The 19,015-nt window shown below is 53.6% G+C and overlaps 1 protein-coding gene across 1 annotated transcript; it reads right to left on the bottom strand.

Annotated features, from left to right (window-relative positions):
• Positions 1 to 335: 335 nt before the first annotated feature.
• FAM167A (family with sequence similarity 167 member A) lies at positions 336 to 18,729 on the bottom strand. Its single transcript, XM_063085081.1, has 2 exons — positions 18,382 to 18,729; positions 336 to 599 (listed from the first exon to the last, which is right to left on the bottom strand). Exons 1-2 carry the CDS (start codon positions 18,727 to 18,729, stop codon positions 336 to 338), a joined length of 612 nt encoding a protein of 203 aa, XP_062941151.1.
• Positions 18,730 to 19,015: the final 286 nt, after the last annotated feature.

The following is a 19,015-nucleotide window of genomic DNA, read 5'->3' as shown; positions in this document are numbered from 1 at the left end:
AACATATTTCCCCAGTGCCCTGGGGGAGAGCCTTCTGGAAAGAGAACAGCTTTTGGGGAGCCCTCCATTGACATCCCAGTTCATAGCACCAGAGATTCCAGGAAACAGGAATGTGGGAGGTGGACTGTGCTGGGAACCCAGTTCTCAGGTAATGTCTGGTTGGGGTGGCCCTTCTGGGAGCTCTTTGGGTATTTATCAAAGAAGAGCTGTCGTGGAGACACTGGAGCACCTTCCAGGAGGTCTTGGGGGCCATGATCTGCCCGTCGCAGGACTTAGCCCTGACTCTGGGGTGATGCCCTGCGGGTGACGCACCCCTCCGCCCCTCCCAGAGCTTCTCAACACAGAGAGAACCTGCGGGAGCTGATGTTCATCTTGGTGACTCCGATGAGCTTGAGGGGCGTGGAGAGGCTGAAGGAGGCAGCCAGCGGGGAGTCGCAGAAGAGGTCGGACAGCTCGTCCCGCTCCTCCAGCTCGTAGGTGGCATCGTTGAGCATCTTCCTGTGGAGGCGGCAGGTCTGCTCGATCTTCAGCTTGTGGATGTCGCCACGCAGGCGCATGAGCTGCCTGGCCAGGTGCTGGTCCTGCAGGCGCATCTCTGTCTGGAAGGGAGGAGGGGGTGTCAGCAAAGAGCTGGAGTCGGGGTGCAGGCCACAGCCCCCACAAGCTCAGACCTGCTCACAGGGGTCCTAACTAGTGTTTCAGATCACTGATTGGTCCACCTGGAAATAGCAGCGCTTTCCCAGCTCAGGGAGGTGAAAAGACACAGCGAGAAAGCATCACAGGAGGGTGTGCTTGCAAAACGACACCTTGTGCGGGGCTGGTGACCATGCTGCACCTGCATCCTGGTGTGGAGAGAGCGTCTGTTCGCTCTCACTGTTTAGAGATACATCAGATGGAGTAGGAGTGTAGAGGAAGCACAGAATGACAAGTACCAAATCTAGCACTGTGACTGGGGCAGGCATGCGGGGCTTCAGCTGTGATGGGGTGTTTTGTATTGCAAGCTGGGGGTGATCATGCTGTTACATTGCTCTTTAAACGCTTTAGAATGCCTGAAACATTTCTTAACAAAGTTTCAGAAGAGCCAAACATGAACAGAGGCTCATATTTACTGCGTGTTTTACTGCAAACTGAGCACAGTTCTAAGCTCGTTGGGTATATTAACACACCACGGTTAGTCTTCGCCACAACCCGTGAAGTCATGCTACCATCATCAGCCACAGTCTACAGTCCGGGGTGCCAAGGCACAGAATAATAGGCACCATGTCTACTCACAAGGCTCGTCATAGCGGGGCAGGGGCTAGGAACCCAGACAACTGGACTCCAGACCCGAGTAACCAACTCTAAGCTCTTCAGCCTCGGAAGGCAGAGCTGCAGCATGAGGAACGGAGTGACCTAATAGAAAGTTCCCAATATTTCTAACACCTCAGTGTTTCCCACTGAGCAAGGCAAGTGATCTCACTCCTCACCTGGCCTCACATGCACAGTTTCCAAACTGATCCACACGTTTAACCTCACCCGGCCCTCACAGCCCTGGCAGGGCACTCAGGGTTGGTACTCACAAGTGAGGACGCTGGAACTCAGTGGGCTTTGGTGAGTCACTTGATGTCACAGAGTGATGTGGCAGGAAGGGACCAGTGCACAGGGCCTTTCCAGGCTTAGTGCAGAGCGTTCCCATTAACAACCATGTTCCTGAGATGGGTCCCTAGCTGCCCCCTGCATGACTAAAATCTGATTCTTTCTTACCCTATCCTCTGCCTACGCTTGCAAGTGGTTATTATTTTAGTGTTTTTGTGTCCTTGTGCTCAACTATGTTGTTCACTTGGTGCTTGGAGCCAAACTGATTTAGGAAAATGAACCATGAGATTGCAGAGTGACCCTCCCTGTGGTTACGCAAATGAATGCAGATGTCTCACTGTCCCTGTTCAGGTTTGGAGTAAAGTGCACTGCGGGGTAGAAAAATTAGCAGCTTCACCAGTGAGCATCTCGATGTTCTTTTCCCTCTCTCTTGTTCGTTTTTTGTTTTCGGATTTTTTTAATGTACATCTACAGCTCTCTTTTCCTCTAATTTTGTAGATGAGAAAAAGTCTTGCTAGGGGTTCAGTGAGGTAATTAACAGCAACATTGGGGCTCTAACTTACAGCCCCAATTTGTTAGTTTACTTCTCAGTCCTCGTGCAGCACGACTCAAGCACATTGCCCATCAGAGAGTCTAACTGGTCTAGGATGGTGCCATATTAATGACGGTGCCACAGCTGGCTGGTGGCTCGGCATTTGTTCATTTTCTGTGGGGTCACTAGCTGTGCCTGGAACTGGGTGGGGTGCTGCCTACACCCTTCTGGAAGAGAAGGGGTCAAATCTATACGAAAGGCAGAGCCAGTTCACCCACCGCTTTGTTTGACACGGCCCCCTGGAGCATGACCCCACCCTTCTCTTTGAGTGTTCTGCCATCCAAGTACTAACCAGGCCCGACCCTGCTTAGCTTCCGAGATCAGACGAGATCGGGCGCGTTCAGGGTGGTATGGCCGTAGACCTCTTTGAGTGTTCTGGAACTTGAAGATAGATCTCTTTGAAAAGCTAGGAACCCTGTGGTTTAGATTTGAACTCCAGACTCAGGAACTGGATCTTTGTTCTGAAAAGATTGTCCAAAGTTGGAGAAGTTCAGGTATGACCAGTTGTCTGAGGGTGTCTGGATATGACCTGAGGTGGCCACATGGTGGGGTGGGGGCTATTTTTCTATGGTCGATAGATTTGGTCAGAGGTCAGAGAACATTCTAGGGCTTAAAACCCATCAGAGTCAGCTGGAAAAAGGGATGGTAGTAAGGCACGTGTCCAGTTTCCTTTGACTGGACAAGGGCCACCCCGGTGGAGTTGCCTCATGAGCCTGTTCAACTTGGATGCATTCAGTTCTGCACAAGGGGAAGAGAAATGCACCCAAAGGCTCAAAGTCAGGCTGTTGAGGAGAGATCTGCACCCCCACATCCACTTCAGCTCTAGTCACAATAGCCAAGACATGGAACCAACCTAAGTGTCCATCAGTGGATGAATGGATAAGGAAAATGTGGTGTATGTACACAGCGGGATACTATTCAGCCTTAACAAAGAAGGGAGTTCTGTCATTTGTGACAACTTAGATGAACCTGGAGGACATTATGCTAAGTGAGATGGGCCAGGCACAAAGACAAATAATGCATGACCTCACTTCCATGGGGAATCTGAAAAAGTCAGACTCACAGAAGCAGAGAGTGGAGTGACGGTCAGAGAGGCAGAGAGTGGAGTGACGGTCAGAGAGGCTAGGGCGGGGGAATGGCAAGATGATAGTCAAGGGTATGAACTCTCATTTTGACAGGAGATATATATATATAGAGAGAGAGAGACACACACACACATCTATTGCACAGGGTGGGGAATACAGTTAATAGTATAGTATTGTACATTTCAGAATTGCTGAGAGTAAATTTCAAATGTCTTCACCATGGAAATATTAAGTATGTGAGGCGATTGATATGTTAACTAGCTTGATTTAATTACTCCATAATTTTCATCATTGTATACCCTGTACAAGTGTAAATCATCAATTTACAATAAGAAAAGTTTTATAAAATCACAGTTTCAGCAGGGAAGTGACTCTGGCCAGTCTGTGCTCTCGAGCCAGGAGGACACAGGAGGCCGGGGAGGCCCTCCGGGTTCTAACAGTGAGAAGCTCAGGTGTGCGGTGCTATGACCCCTGAAGGCACAGCAGCCACCTCGTCTCACGCTCACAGAAGCTTGTTTGTTCCAGTGCTGGGAGGACCCTGGCTGTGCGGGGCCAGCTCTGCCCATTCCGTGGGCCACACAGGGACACCGCAGAGGTGACTTCGTGCTTCAGACACTAACTCGAAGCCCCGACTAAGAGCTAGCTCTGCTGTAACCAAACCAAATCCATGTAGAAACCAGTTCCCACAGCCTCTGGAGAAACCTGAGCGAGATGTGTGGGGCTAACAGTTTTATTTTTTTTCCCCAGAATTAAAAAAAATTGTGAGAAAATCCACACAAAATTTACCATTTTAACCATTTCTCAGTATACCGTTCAGCAGCGTTAGCATATTCACACTGCTGTGCAACCCCCACTGCCGTCCATCTCTAGAACTTTCTCATCTTCCCACACTGAAACCCTGTCCCCATCAAACACCAACTCCCCGTCCCCTCCCCAGCCCCTGGCAGCCGCATTCTACCCTCTGTCTCTGTGAATTCGACCACGGTCGGGGCCGCCCTCACGTCAGTGGAATCATAGTGTTTGTCCTTTTGGGACTGACTTATTTCACTCAGCATAGTGTCCTCAAGGTTTTTTAAAAAATGAAATCCTTTCGGAAATGTTTAATGAACACGTGTCTCTGCTGATCCCTCGTGGAGCACGTTGGGAGCATGGCAGTGGCCAACGGGCACAGGCGCTGCTGCGCCGCTCAGGGAGGCGGGGCTGGGCCCCTCCTGTCCTTTCTCTTCCTCAAGCTCCACCAAGGGGACACCAGAGGCAGTGGTGACAGCACAGCCTGGCTTCTGCCACGCTCTGTGGATGTAGTTACACATACTGTTTTACTGCGCCTTCCCACACTCTAGATGGTGGGTGTTATTTTTATCTGATTTACCGATGAGGAAATCGACTCAGAGAAGTTAAGGACATGCTCAGGACCTGCCAGCCAGTGAATGGACCACACCTGGGCCCACCAGAGCTCGGAGCTGGTGGCCTCTCCACAGCCCCTGTCCACCCGGGGTGGGCTGGGCCCCAGAGGCCAAGGAAGTTGGAAAGTCACAACCTGGGCTGGAGACTGGTTCAAACTGAACCCCCGCTCCTCACAGCTGGTGGCTTTCGGCAGTCACCTATGCTTCCTGACCTTCTGTCTCCTCACCTACAGGAAAAGGATAATGCCTTTCCAAGGACTGGGAGAAGTAAATTAGACAACAAATAACACAGCTTCAAACATCAACACCGCTGGCCAGATACAGGTAAGAGGTTCACCATTAAGTTTAAGTCCTTCCTCTTCTGGCTGAGGCACAGAACGCAGAAACTGGCAAGGACCTCCCAGCTTTACACCCTCATTGAAGAGACTGAGACACTGGCCCTAGAACCTGCCAGGTGAGTTGGCTCTCAATGTGGGCTAATGCTGTCCCTGGCAAAGGCTCAACTGTAGGACGTGCCAATATCCAATCCCCCTCCCAGGGTGGCTTTTGTCCCTCTGGGAATAAAAGCACTTGCTGGATTCTCAGAGGTGCAACCTGTTGTGCCAGCAGCCCTGTCATTAGGGTGTAGTGCTTGGTGAAAGGGGGGACATCACCGGTCAGGGGCTGTCTATGCACTGTGGGGAGAGGGTGTGTCCCCACTGGGTGGCGGGTGACGAGCAGCCCCTGGGAAGCACCTGTGCTTGTGGCACATGCTGGGCTGCAGCCTGTAAACCTTAGTTTCTTGGAGGGAGACAAGAACACCTCTCAGGAGAGTCGCTTGTTTCTTAAGGTAGAAGGTGAACCCCCGAGGGCCGGATTAAGTAACTAAAGAGGGTGATCAGCTGGCTCTGCAAGAGGAGGAGAGAGGCTCCCGGCTACAGGTGAGGTGAGGTGAGGGTGTGGTGAGCCAGTTGGAGGGAAAACCCAGAGGACAGGAAAAATCGAATGTGAACGTGTCCTGTCGGAGGTTTGCTGGGAGGTCTCTTTTGACTGAGTGCTTTTCCCGGGGAGCTGGAAGAGGAGCCAACTCCTGCCTCTGGGCCGGGTGAAATAAAAACCAGTAAAATGATGTGGAAAACAGTGTTGTGGGTCCTCAAAAATTAAACAGAGTCGCTCTCTGACCCAGCAACTTCACTTCAGGGAACACACTCAAAACAGCTGAAGGCAAGGACTCAGATACATGCACACCCACGATACAGCAGCATTATCAGAGGTGGAAGCAGCCCAGGTGTCCATCTACAGACAAACAGATAAACAAAATGTGGCCCATCCATAGAAGTGAATGTTATCCAGCCTTAGAAAGGAAGGAAATTCTGCCACCTGCTAGGACAAGGATGAACCTTGAAGACATTATGTTCAGTGAAAGACGCCGGTCACAGGACAGAGACCGTATGGTTCTGCCTATAAGAGGTCCCTCGAGTGCTCCAATTCAAACACAGAAAGTAGAATGGGGGGTTGCCAGGGGCTGGGGGGATGGAGAGTGAAGAACCAGTGTTTAACGGGGGCAGAACTTCAGCTGGGGAAGATGAAAAAGTTCTGGAGATGGGCAGTGGTGATGGTTACACCACAGTGTGAACGCACTTCGTGAACTGCACACTTAAAATGGTTGAGCTGATGAATTTTAATTACGTATATATTACCACAGTTAAAAAAGCAACAACAAAGGCTGCAAATTTAGAGTGATCAACTCACCTGGGTTTGCCCAGGACCTGCCTGGTTTCAGCACGAAGTATCCCACATCCTGGAAACCTCCTTAGTCCCGGGCAAACAGGCACGTCTGGTCACCCACAGCAAGCTGGACGCAGGCATTGGGGGACGAGGGCCCAGCCCAGAAGCTGACAGCCCCCTCTGTGACACCTTCTCTAATCAGGGTGGCCCTGGGAACCCACTAGACTCTGAGGGTGGTCTGGGAGGCCAACGGGCCTCTCCGAGGGGGTGGAGGAGAAGGTGGCCACAGAAGGAGGGTCCCAGACTAATCAGCAAGGGGAGAGAGTATTTCTTTCTTTGCCAAAGGCCCTTGCAGCATTTGGGAGAAGCCACATTTTGTGGAAACCTGGAGAATTCGCCTCCTTCCTCGACATCCCCCACCTACTTCTTCTGTGTTCTCTCGCTCAGTCTGAACTGAGTGATTTCTTTGCCTTTGAGAGAGGCAAATGCCTTTACTCCTAATGGCCAATGGATTCGGCTTGAATAATTTCTTGGGTGCCAGGGACTGATGTCCACAGGTCTAAAACGGCCCGGAGGTTTTAGAAATTGAAAAAAATAAATACAAATACAGGATGGGTAAATATCAGACTGCTGGGAGAAGGAGCAGCTCTGTGACGGTGTCGCATGTGACACAGTCGCATGTGACACAGTGCGGCTTCCCCTTTCCCGCAAATGTCTCGATTTGCCTCGTGTCCGTGATCGAGTTCTTCTGTCTTCCGGAGAATCTCGCGGCATGCTTCTGCCTGGACCTTCCTTTCTTTAAGTCTGGGAAACAGGAGCAGTGCAGAGTGGCCAATGTGAAGGCGCATTGGGACAGAGATTTCCAGTCACATCTTTACCGCTGGCCCGAGCAGAGCCACAGCGCACGGGCCGACCAGCCGTGGAGCGAATGCGCTGGTTTGAGAGCGTCGTGATCAGCACTGATCTGGGCGGGCAGGAGCCCCGAGGTGGTGAAAGCATTTTGTCGTCTCTATTTCTGTCCTAGTCTAATAGATATGATTAATCTCCAATCGCAATGGAGAGAGACTGGGGCCATTTTCTCAGCCGTGTGCAAACGGACAGAACTTGAGTCCTGAGAACAGTTTTTGCAGCCTGCTTCGTTATTTACGTAACTGCACCTAGAGGTCCAGAGTATGGTTTCATCAGTGCTGGGTAGAACTATCCATGCTGAATCCTGCATAAACTAGTATTATTTGCTCTTGGGTTTGGCCTCATGGAAAGAGCCAGATCAATGTGGTTAGGGGAGAACAGGTGTTATTAAGGGGAGATGCTGAACAGCAACTGTAGGTTCTGGGGAAAGGTTAAAAAAAACAAAAATCGAACAGCCCTAGAAACCGATCCGAGTTTGCCAATTGATTTCCAGACGAAGCTTCAGCTCAGGTGAGGGCTGGAGCAGGTTCACAGAGGAGCTGATGCTCCCGGACCGCAGAGGCCATGTCCTGACGCCTCGTGCTGTGCAGTCCTGGCTGGGGTGTGGGGGACAGGGAGGATACAGCTCCTGTCCCCTGGGCTGGCTCTGGGAGCAGGAAGGAGCCAGACAGGCAACTTCTCTATCTCTGTCTGGGCTCCCTCCGAGGGAAGGACAGGACCAGAGCCCCAGAGCTGGGGCAGAGAGTGGAGGCACTTCAGGCTCTGCTGGGGACTTTGGCCTGTGCCTGTGTGATGAGGCCTTTAGTTTCTCAAGCTTGGAAGGTCCTAGGCCAAAGTGTCACCCTCATGGGGTAAGGCTGGCCTTTGGGAAAGACAGGGTGACGCATCCAAGGAACCCCCAGGTCTGCTGCTAGTGGCCCTGGGTTCCAGTGCCAGCACAGCCCCTGATGAGATGAGTGACTCTGGACAGATGGTGGGACCCCTTTGCAGAAAGGGGACGCCAGCCACCTCCCTCCCCCGAGTGCTTTTTAGCATGAGGGAGGCCTGGAAACTCTACTCCCAAAGAAGGAGTTCTGTGCCCGAGAGGGAGCACAGGGGAGGTGTGGCTGCCGCAGCGGGTGGGGACGCTCCCAGAATAGCACAGCCCCCACCCTCCCTGCATCTGCTTCCTCCCCAGGCTCCTCCCTGCCCACCGCCCACTTAGGCTGCACTCAGGAAGCTGATGGGCAGGTTTCGGTCACAGTGCACCTGGCCCTCCTGCTTTCTAGTCTCCGCAGCCTCCTCTCTCTCCTCCTGACTCTCTCGCCCCTGCAGGGTGGCCACACTGGGGCTCTGTCCCATCCTCTAACAGCTTCTCCCCACCCCATCATCCCCCAGGCCCAGCTTAGCCTCACTTTCCATTCCTGCAGGTTGGGTGCCCCCCAGACCCACCATCATGGGGCCTCCTATCATGTCATCTGCACGCACCTCGGCCATGGCCCCTACACGTGGCATTGAATGGGTTCACCATCTGCCTCCCCTTGGATGGTAACACACCCAAGGAGAGATCGAGGCTGTGTTCAACACTCACATGCTGAATGAATGGATGAACGAATCAATCAATCAGTCAATCAAATCTCTCCAGAGCCAGGTCTTGATTTCCCACAGCTGGGACAATCCTGGAGCAATCTTCCCTGACTCTCCCACCCAGCCTGGCTCCCCTGCCCCCAGGCCTGCCCAGAGTCCTTCTCCAGACTCTGGGGATGCGACCCAGGGCAGGAGCCTAACCTCTCTGAGCCTCAATTGCTTCATCTTTTAAATGGACATAATAATAATATCCACTTATTGAGAAGAATTAATTATTAAATAAATGAATATTGATAATAATTAACTAAACAATAATTAAATGAGCAGAATAATGCCCACTTATTATGAGAATTAAATAAACACATATATCAGACACGAGACAAACGGTTCCATAAATACTAGTTCCTGCTTATCCCTTCTTCATAGAGCCACAGAGCAAAACATTCAATTTTTTTTTTTTTGTTACTTCCTGTAAGACATGCTCATCTCTCCTGCTGGGTAACAGGAGTTCTGGAAAGCAGGGTCCCTGTACGATCCTCGTTGCTCCCCAACAGTGCCTGGGGCAGATCTCATCACCAATCCAGCATCACCAAGAGTTTCCAGGTGATCCCTGATCCCTGACATCTGTGTCACCAAGCGTGGCCTGGTGGGGTGGGTGGGGCGGTGTCATCATCTCCATAATCAGCAGCTGCCCAGTGTCACAAAGCTGGTAATGCTCATGCCCTCAGATGTGAAATGAGGCAGGGACCCTCCTGGCCAGGGCGTCCTGAGCTCAGACACAGTGAGGACCAGCCCAACAGTGTGGGGCCAAGAGCCTCCCCAGCTTCTCTGTCACTTCCCTGGATAGTGGGTAGGGTGTCCTTATGGGGCCAGCCAGCAGACCCAGGAGGTCGGGCCCCAAGCAGGCCTTGCAGGAAGGGCCAGCTCCCGCACCTCTGCGAGACGCACTGCTCCACCCTGCTGGGTGACTCTGGGCAAGTGTGTGGAGGGAGAGAAGACAGCCCTGGCGGGGACCGCCGTCCTGCTCTGACGTGAGCCCCCACACTATGTCCTGACTTCCTCACGCAGCAAGGACCATACACCCATAGGCAAGACCTCGGGCTTCATTAAGTGAAATGCAAGGCTGTGGCTGTCATGTGAAAACAAGGACTGAGGCTTCCTGGGGTCCTCAGAGAGCCCTCAAAAGGACCCCTGGTATATCACTATTGGGACTTCTAGACTTTGCTTGGGCTCTGGGCTCCTCAGCTTGGAAACTGATGGAGTGGGAGCTTCGCGTCTGAAGCTGAGCACACCACGCACCAGCTAGGACCATGTCAGTGGCCCTGCCCCGGCACGAGGACCAACTGCTGGTGGACAAAAGCTCCGGAGACTGGGGTCCTGTGTGAGGAAGACAGGCTCCTGGCCAGCTGCCATCTTGCACATCGATCCCTGCCTGAGCCTGCACAGGGAAGTGGGCATAACTCTCCTCTGCTCTGCTGGCCTCCAAAGCCATTTCTCACTCCATTCCCTGGGAACCTGCCTCCTGGGTGAGAGCAAAGCTTTGGGCTCCTCATGTCAGACAGAGGGGCCTCCTAGCAGCCTGGGCACTGGGGGCACACCCAGGCCCACTGCAGAGAGTGTTGGCCGTGTCTGCTGAGATCTGTGACCCAGCTCCCCTCACTTCCCAGAGTCAGGGGCAGTCAGAGCTGTGTGCCCAGGGCAGCCTCTTGAACTACTGAGTACCGTGAATGTGGCCAGGGCCAACCTGGGGGCTGCTGACCCGGGGAGGGATGGAGGGGCCGGCTGGAGCCTGGGGGTGGCGCTGATGGGTGCTCACAGCATCTCTCCACACGTTCCTTCCTCATTTGATAATTCAGACTGGCACTACAGACCAAAGAGGAGCTTCGTCCTGCTGGTGAGGGCCCCTGTCCTGGTGGAACCTGTCTGAGATCCTCCTTCCCCCCTGGCTGGTAGAGCGACCTGTAGACTGTGGCCTGGCCTGGAGTTGCGGGCAATATCTCCACACTGCCCAGGGCTCAGTGCCACAGTGAGCCTCTCTGTGTCCTCTCCTGGCTTTGTCTGTATCTGGCTCGGGCCTGTGCCAGGACACATCCATAGCTGCTGGGAAGTGCCCAGGCTCTCGGCTCCCCGCATCAGCGCAGGGATGGGGATTGGCCCCAGAGGCTTGTAAAACAATACGTCCCTCTGAAAGGGACAGTCTAGCCTAGAGACACACCTTGGGCTGAGCAGTCCCTTCTGAACCCAGGGTCATCCAGACCTGACCTTTGTATTGGAATAACGAGCATCCTTCTCTGAGAGAGAGGCGAGTTCTTGGGAAGACTGCAAAACCAAGTAGACTTTGGAGAGTAACACCCCAAGTTCCAGGAGTCGAGAGAATGTGGTGAACGACCAGGAAACGTCATGCTCACTGGCTGGGGAGTGACTGCTGGGCAGTAGCCACCGCAAGTGTGGGCCTGAGGTTGGGCAGACCCGAGTGCAGATTCCTGCTCAGATTTCCTAGCCTCAGTTTTCTCCTCTGTAAAGTGGGGATAGCAACACTGCCCACCTTGACAGCTGGCTGTGAGTGTTAAATGCTGGGATGCGTGTAAATGTGCGGGACCCTGGCTGCCATGCGTCCTCACTTTCCCTTCCTGACACCCTGCCACGTAGGAGTGCATTACCCCCTTTCAGAATGACAAAATTGAGGATTAGGTGAACTGGTTTTCCTAAAGCCACACAACTGGATGTAGCAGGACTTGACGTCTACTCTAATTATAAAGTTTATGCTTTTCCGACTCCACAGGACCAGCCAATGGGCCAGCTGCATTAGGATCACCTGTGGGCACCTGTTAAGTCCCCAACCCACCCCAGATTTACGGAATCTGAATTTCCATGTGCTTTCAACACATGCCCAGCCTGCTATGTCCCAGCAGTCATTACCCAACACTGTGGTGTGCAGTTGTTATAACTGGGGGTGCCTGTCAGAGAAACCGGGTCTTAATTATTTCAGGAGAAACAGGGATGAGAAATAGGGAAGCCTCCTTTCAGTCATACTTCAGGGCATGAATGTGGGTGCCAAGGGAGGTGGGACTTGGTGCATTTCCCTTGGTTGACTTCACTGTCCACTTTGCCTGGCACATGGTGATCACTCGCTCTTGCCACAGCATGTCGCGTCTCCTCCTTGGAGGGCAAGTCCGTAAGGACAGGAGCCTGCCCCAGCCACCTCAGCCCCCAACCCAGCTCCTGAGCCAGGTGCTCCGAGAACGCGGGTCCAACTGAATGAATGGGGGACTGGATTGAAGGATCCCCGCCTGCCTCTTCCAGCTCTTCTGGTGAGGTGCTGCCAGGAGGCTACTTCTCTTTCTTTCCCTCTCCCTGACACTGCAAGGCCATCAAGAAAGGGACAGCAGGCAGGACTCCTGATTCAGAATCAGCCTCCTCTCACTGGCTGGCTGTCCCCACCTCATCAGCTCCCATGCCGAGCCAGGTATTTCTGGGGATTGAGGCCTCATTTTCCTTATCTTATTCCAGGAGATTCTACGTCTTTTTTTTTTTTTTTTTTTAATCTGCAGACTACAAGGTGAGGAATTTGCACCGATTACAAGAGCAAGACAGACAGGAACCTGGTTCTTTTCTCTTTGGTCTTTTATTTTTATAATCTCCCCCCACCCCAATTATATGTGATATATTCCTACTTTAGAAATTTTGGAAACTGTAGAAAAGTGGAAAGAACAATATTACCACCCAGAAATAAAGATCACTGATACTTTGGTGTATTTCCTTGCTGGTACCTTTGCGTATAAGTTTCCTTGTAGCCCCTAAGAGGCCACTGTCCGCTCAGAAGAGCAGAACCAGAGTCTCCTCCTGCAGCTGCTGGTGCCGCACAGGCTGGAGGCCCCGAGCCGTGCTGAGACTTATCTGTGGGCAAACGGACGCTGGGATTAGAGACTCTCTTGTGCACCAGACCCAGCCTAGCCAGTACCTTACTGCATGGCTCTGAGCAGGTTACTATGCTCATCATGAAACACATGTAGCTGCCCAGTCCCTGCTAAAGGGCTGTCATGAGGCATCGCTAGTGACTCCCCATGGCCTTTTGCAAGTGCCTCATTCTGCATCAGGCAGAGTTTAAATGCAGGCCTTTGACAGCTCACAGCCCCACTGACTTAACATGTGATGTGAGAGCATCTGGAACAAAGGAAGGAGAGCTGGATCCAGAGCCAGGTGATGGGGGTCTCTGGTGTGCTTCAGCCACATCCCCACATATGACCTTGGGTCTGTCCCTCGGGCCTACAATCTCTCTGAGCCTCAGTCTGTAAAATGGCAATGACAAATACTCCCAAGCCTTCTTGCAGGATGCCCTGTGGGAAAGCGCGTTGGGAAGCAGAGAGTGCTCCTTGGAAGGGAGGTAGGAAACGGCAGCACCACACACCTCCCCTGCAAGGTGGACCTGCTATTTGGCCATGTTGTTCAGCAGATGCTGGAAGTACTGGCCTCTGGGGCTTTGTCTGGACATGCCAGAGTCATGCGCTTGCCAAGCAGGCAGCACGGGCAAGAGAGGGTTAACCTGAAGAGGGCCGAGCTGTGGCCACGTGGGGGGGGGCCGGCTGACCCAGGTCCACAGGCCTCCTGCCACCAGTCTTGGAATCACTGAAACTTGTTGGGTTTCTTTCCCTTTTTCTAACACCGTAAACACCTTCTCAGGGGCTCTGTCTGTGGGGATCAAACCCTGGCATGAAACCAGGCAGCAGGGCTCTCGTCAACGACAGCCCACCAGGTGGCTGGAATGCTCTGCGTTTAGTTTTGGCACCACACAGACCAAACGGAAGGCTCTCTCATCCCTTTTCAGCATCTTCTAGTTTGGCAAGGGGAACTGCTGAGCACGACTGAGGAGAGAAGACGGAAAGAAAGGCCCCTTCCCCCGGCGCTGCCTGCTCAAAGCCCGATGGGGAACTGGCTGGGGACCAGAGCCCGTGAGAGGCGTTTTTTGAAATGTCCGGAATTCCAGACTCAGCTGGGCGTGGAGATGAGAGGCCCAGGCCCATGGATCCAGGGCCACGCCCTCCCAGCTCCCCCTCCTGAGGTGCTACCCCACCCCACCCTGGCCACCCGGCCACCTACTGAGGCCACCCGGAAGGTAGAGAGAGGGAGGCCGTGACCTCTGGCATCCGGAGCCACCTGGAGCCAGCAGAGCTGCACATGGCCACTTCGCCTGACCCTGAGTTGTGTCTGGAACAGCGAGGCAGGTCCTCAGCCAGGAGGAGTCAGGTGGTCCGAAGCTTCTGGTGCAGAGGCCACAGCCCTGCCTGCACAGCCAGGTGTTGACACATTGTCTGCATCCGCTCAGGAGTGGACGGCCAGGCCTTCTCAGCTGGGAGTAACACCAGCAGGCTTTGAGGATCTCCAGCTTCCTCATGTCCCCAATACAATAGCCTGAGGGAAAATCAGGTCCTAGGGGATTGGAGTGACTGTTGTTTTGCTTGAGGCGAGAGCCCAGAGGGGGAGTGAACCCCTGGGGGAGCTGTTGGGAGCCTTCCTTGCCTCGTTAATAAGTCAGGATCAGCTAGTTACTCTCTGCCTTTTAGCTGGACTTGCAGGAGGCGGGGACAGGCTAGACGATACTTCCAGGCATGGCTGTGCCTGCCCCTGAGCAGGGGGACATCGACGACTGCTCCTGGGAGAGCCTCTAGGTGGTCAGAGAACAGCTCAGCGCCTGCTCTCCACTGGGTCAACTCTTCCATCAAGTCGGGTGTTTGGCATCGTGGAGGGAAAACATCCATATGACTGACTGAATTACAGATTTTCAATCTGTTTCCTTGGCCACATAAGGAGAAATGACAAATTTGTACATGAGCCCAACCAACCAGCAGGGAGGGCCTGCCCAGGTGTAGAGAAAACTGGATTCTGGGCTTAAAATACAACAAAATATATTTTATCTTATTTTATAAAAATAAAATATTTATATTTATAAGCTAGAACAAAGGTTATGCAAACCACTTTCATTGGATTAGAAAATAAGTTAATTTTTCAGGGCCCCTCCAGTGAGTTAACAGACAGGAATTAGAAGAACACAGCACTGAGTTTTATGTTTTGACTGAGACTTAACAGCATGAGAGTGTGTTTGTGGTTCAAATGCTGGCCTCTCTGTTGTCCAGTCCAAGGGTCTCACAAGCTGCCTTTGTTATTGTTTCATCCTGCAGCACGCAGACTGCACGTCCTCTCCCTCCTGCCTGCCAGTCTGCACTGGGCTGCTTCTGGCCTCAAAGATGCATCTTTTGAATGAACGTGGTTCTTGGATGCTCAAGTCTGGGATGCTGTGAATTCATTCACTGAGACCCACCCACTGGCTGAGCTCCAAGCCCCCTGGGGTGGTTATGGCAGGGATGGGCTCAGAGCTCAGGCCTGGGGACCCCTGGGTCTGTCCTCTGAGGTCCCTTCTTTGTCCTCTGGTCCCAGTCTTGTCCACCTTTCATTCCTTGATACTCCAAGTGTGGTCTATGTCAGCACCACGCTCAGCCAGTGAGCAACCGACCATCCCTATGTGGGATCCGAACCCGTGGCCTTGGTGTTATCAGCACCACACTCTCCCGAGTGAGCCACAGGCTGGCCCCTTCAAGTGTGGTCTATGGACCAGCAGAATAGCGTCGCCTTCCAGCTTGCCAGAAATTCCATATCACAAGCCTCATCCCAGAACTATGAAACTAGAATCTTCATTTTAACAAAAGACCTGGTTGATCTGTATGCACATTAGAGTTTGGGATGCTCAGAGAGATCTCCACACTGCATCCAGAGTAGTTTCTGGAGCATCGATCTGCGGGGTCATGGCTCTTTCAGCATGCCCCCAGGCCCTTTGCACCCCGTAGCCTTCTACTCTCAATGGCGAAGACTGAGCCCAAGCCCTGGGCCTGCCACATACCAGCCGTATCACCCTAGGCAGGTCTCCTGACTCCTCTGGAGCCTTGGTTTACTCATCTGTAGAATGGAGACAACGGCAGCAGCCGCAAGGGTTTGTTGTAAGAATTGAGGGGACAGGGCCGGGACTCCCTTGCTCTATCTTGTTTCTCTCTCTGCCCCACCCGACGCACTCTGTTCACTGCTGACGTCCTTGTGAATTCACATCTGTAGGAATCCAACTGCAAAATCAATTTCCTCTGGAGGACACTCTGCTGTTTGTTGGCTGAGAAGAGCGTTGGCCACAAAGCCAGGGGGACCCGAGTTCAAGGTCAGCTGTGCCACTATTGCTGCATTCCTCACTGGGCTTGTGTCCTCTTCCTGAAGATGGGGAACTTACTGGGAAGGTGATGTGACAGTGAGAAGAGGTGAGTCTCTGCACATGAAGCACCAGGCACACCATGCATTTGACTGGTGCTGGACATTGCTGCTATTGTTAACTGTTATTACCACCCGCAGCACAGAGAGGTGGTTATGCAAACATGAAGCATTGGTAGTGATGCTAATACCCCTTTACCTATTTAAGACAGCCTCTGGTTGCCAAATTGTCCTGACAATTATGCTCTGCTTTCTGCCCAGCAGCACACGTCTACATGGCCACGCCCAAAGTTGCTCCACAGCCTGGCTCACCTTTCTCCTCTCTGCCAGTGGGCTCGGGCGGGGCACCTGGACTACAGTGGCCTGGCAAGAGCCGTGATGTGACTGTAAACCAGGCCATGGTTCTCAGCCCGGCCTGCACACTGGAAGCACCTGGGTGCTTTAAAACTAGGGGATGTCCGGGCATTCCCCCAGAGATTCATCTGATTGGTCTGGGGTGTGGCCGAGACTCTGGGAGTCCTAAAGCTCCCAAGTGGTTCCATACACAGCTGGCGTTGAGAGGCGCCCCTCTCTACAGGGTGATGGGGACAGCCCGAGGGAACTCCCTGTGGGTTCCTTCTCTAATCCCTGCTCCAAACAGACGTCTATGGAAAATGCTAACCTCTTTAGAGAGTGAAAGCCTGTGCTCCCACAAGCAGTGAAATCCCGAATGAACCTGAAACCAACACGTTGCATCCTTGACAAATGAGAATATTTTTTGTTCCTTCTTATGAAAAGGCGCCAAAGCAGTCTAGCCTCAGGAATTCACAGAGCGGCTTGCAGGTTCTGTCCTGGACACTGCACGGCCTCTCACCCTCACCTCTTGTGGCCCCCCAAGAACATCCAGTGGCCACAGAGCACCCCAGAGATGCAGCAAGAATCCAGAGGTGCCCGACTTCTGTGAAAGCCAGCAGCACGCGCACACTCCGCTACTAAAGATGGACATAGAGGGATGGTGTGTCCTGAGATACATCCTCAACATCAAGGACTAAAATCCAAAGAGGTTTCCAGTTAATCACACACCTGGGTCCCTGGGCCCCTCTCCACCCAAACCCCAGTGATTTATCTCTGCTCATGAGGAGCTCCCCAATGGAGACTTATTTTTCAGGATTCTGCCACATAACCAAGAGGCCTCTGCCTACCCTGGAGCCCCAAGAGTTGCTACCAGCTCTGAGGGCAGTTGGCCCTTGATTGCTGGCTCACCTATGGCCAGAGTGGCCTGAGCTGGCAGGTGTCACTGGCGGGGCAGGGTTGAGAGCTTGGGGAGGGTAGGTTTCCTGCTTGGCTCTGCTGAGAAGCTGCCATGCCCCAGCCAGTGCTTCTCTGCAGGGAGGAGGGAGGGGACAGGGCACCTCAGGCTGAGATTCGCTGTGCCTGGGGTGTGTGCTCCTGAGGGACATCGGCTCGCCCAGCTCACACACAACACGCCCTTTACCCACACTCATCCCGCCCGGAGTGCCCGGCTTGGCCTGTGCGTCAGCAGGTTCCTGCTCAGCTCTCAGGGCCTTCACCTCTGGACAGCTTCTTGTCCACCACTTATCATTGACAAAGCACTTTCCACACCAAGCCCAGCCTCTAACAGAGTCCCCTGCACAGACGGAGAGCCCCTGCCCCGCAGTCACCTCATGTAGCCCTGCCGTCCAGCCCAGCGCCCGCGCAGGGAGAGCAGCCACTTGTGGGCTGAATGAGTGGTCGCGGGATCCAGGGTGGACAGCAGGGTGAGGGGTTGTGGGGAGAGGGGAGGGGGAGGTCAACTCCAGGAGCCCCCTTGGCAGTCCAGGGAGAAGCATATGAGACTCCGATGTGGGAGTGGCACTGGGGAAGGGTGGGGACACGTGCCATGCTCAGCCTCTCACGGGCAGATGTGCCTCCCCCACCAGTGCCAGCGATTAGGGCTGATGGATACACAGGCCCAACGAACCACAGAGAAAAGAGGCCTACTCTTCCCCTGACAGAGAGATTACAGACACGCCACGGTGGGGGGGCTGGAGATATGGGAGGAATATGTGGTCGGGGAGTGGACACAGAGAGACGGAAAGACAGAGGGAGAGAGACAGAGACAGTGAGACACATAGAGAGAGAGACAAAGACAGTGAGATACATAGAGAGAGATATACAGAGAGAGACAGAGAGACAGAGACAAAGAGAGACAAAGACAGAAACAAAGAAAGAGACAGAGAGAGATACAGAGAGAGAGAGACAGAGAGAGAACGGCATTTTCTCTTTTCTGGGGACTCTCGGGAGAGGGTCAGCCACTCACCAGTTCCTTCCTGAGCCAGGTTATTGCTTCATCGATGCTCTGGAAGCCTCCCAGCTTGCCGGTGGGCAAGGGCGTGTTGTCCCGGGGAGCACTGCTGGCAGGTGGGGGATGCTGCCCGGGCTTCCCCTGCTCCAAGCTCGCCTCCCGCTCCATAGCTGGCCTCGGGAAGGGCCAGGTCTGCTCCTCCAGCCTGGCCTGCCATTCCAGGTAGGAGGGCCTGCGGGTCTCCAGCCTCAGTTTCTCAGTGAGGGCCTTCAGGCTCCGGAGGTGGTCGTCCAGCGGCACGCCTGCTCCTGCCAGCCCTTCCTCCCCACCCACCTCTTCTACTTGGATCTGGGGCACAGACATCCTATAATCTGCCCAGGCAGCCAGACATAGGGTGGGGGGGGCAACGGGGCAGGCTCAGTGGGTGGCAGGGGTCGGTCCCATTCTGGAATGGCCTCATCCGGCTGGGGCCACAGCTCTCCAGGGCACCGCTAGGGTGGTCACCAGTCTCGGAGGCTGGGTGGTGCCCAGAACCGAGGAGAATGGCGGAGCAAGCCACAGACAGGGCCGCAGCAGCTGTGGAGATCGGGCTCTATGAGTTGTCCTGGAGTCCTGTGGGTGCCCCAATTCACACAAGGCAGGAGCAGAC

Source organism: Cynocephalus volans, chromosome 2 (genome assembly GCF_027409185.1).
Source record: "Cynocephalus volans isolate mCynVol1 chromosome 2, mCynVol1.pri, whole genome shotgun sequence".
In the NCBI taxonomy this organism is placed as follows: domain Eukaryota; kingdom Metazoa; phylum Chordata; class Mammalia; order Dermoptera; family Cynocephalidae; genus Cynocephalus; species Cynocephalus volans.
This window is presented reverse-complemented; position numbering and strand designations above follow the sequence as displayed.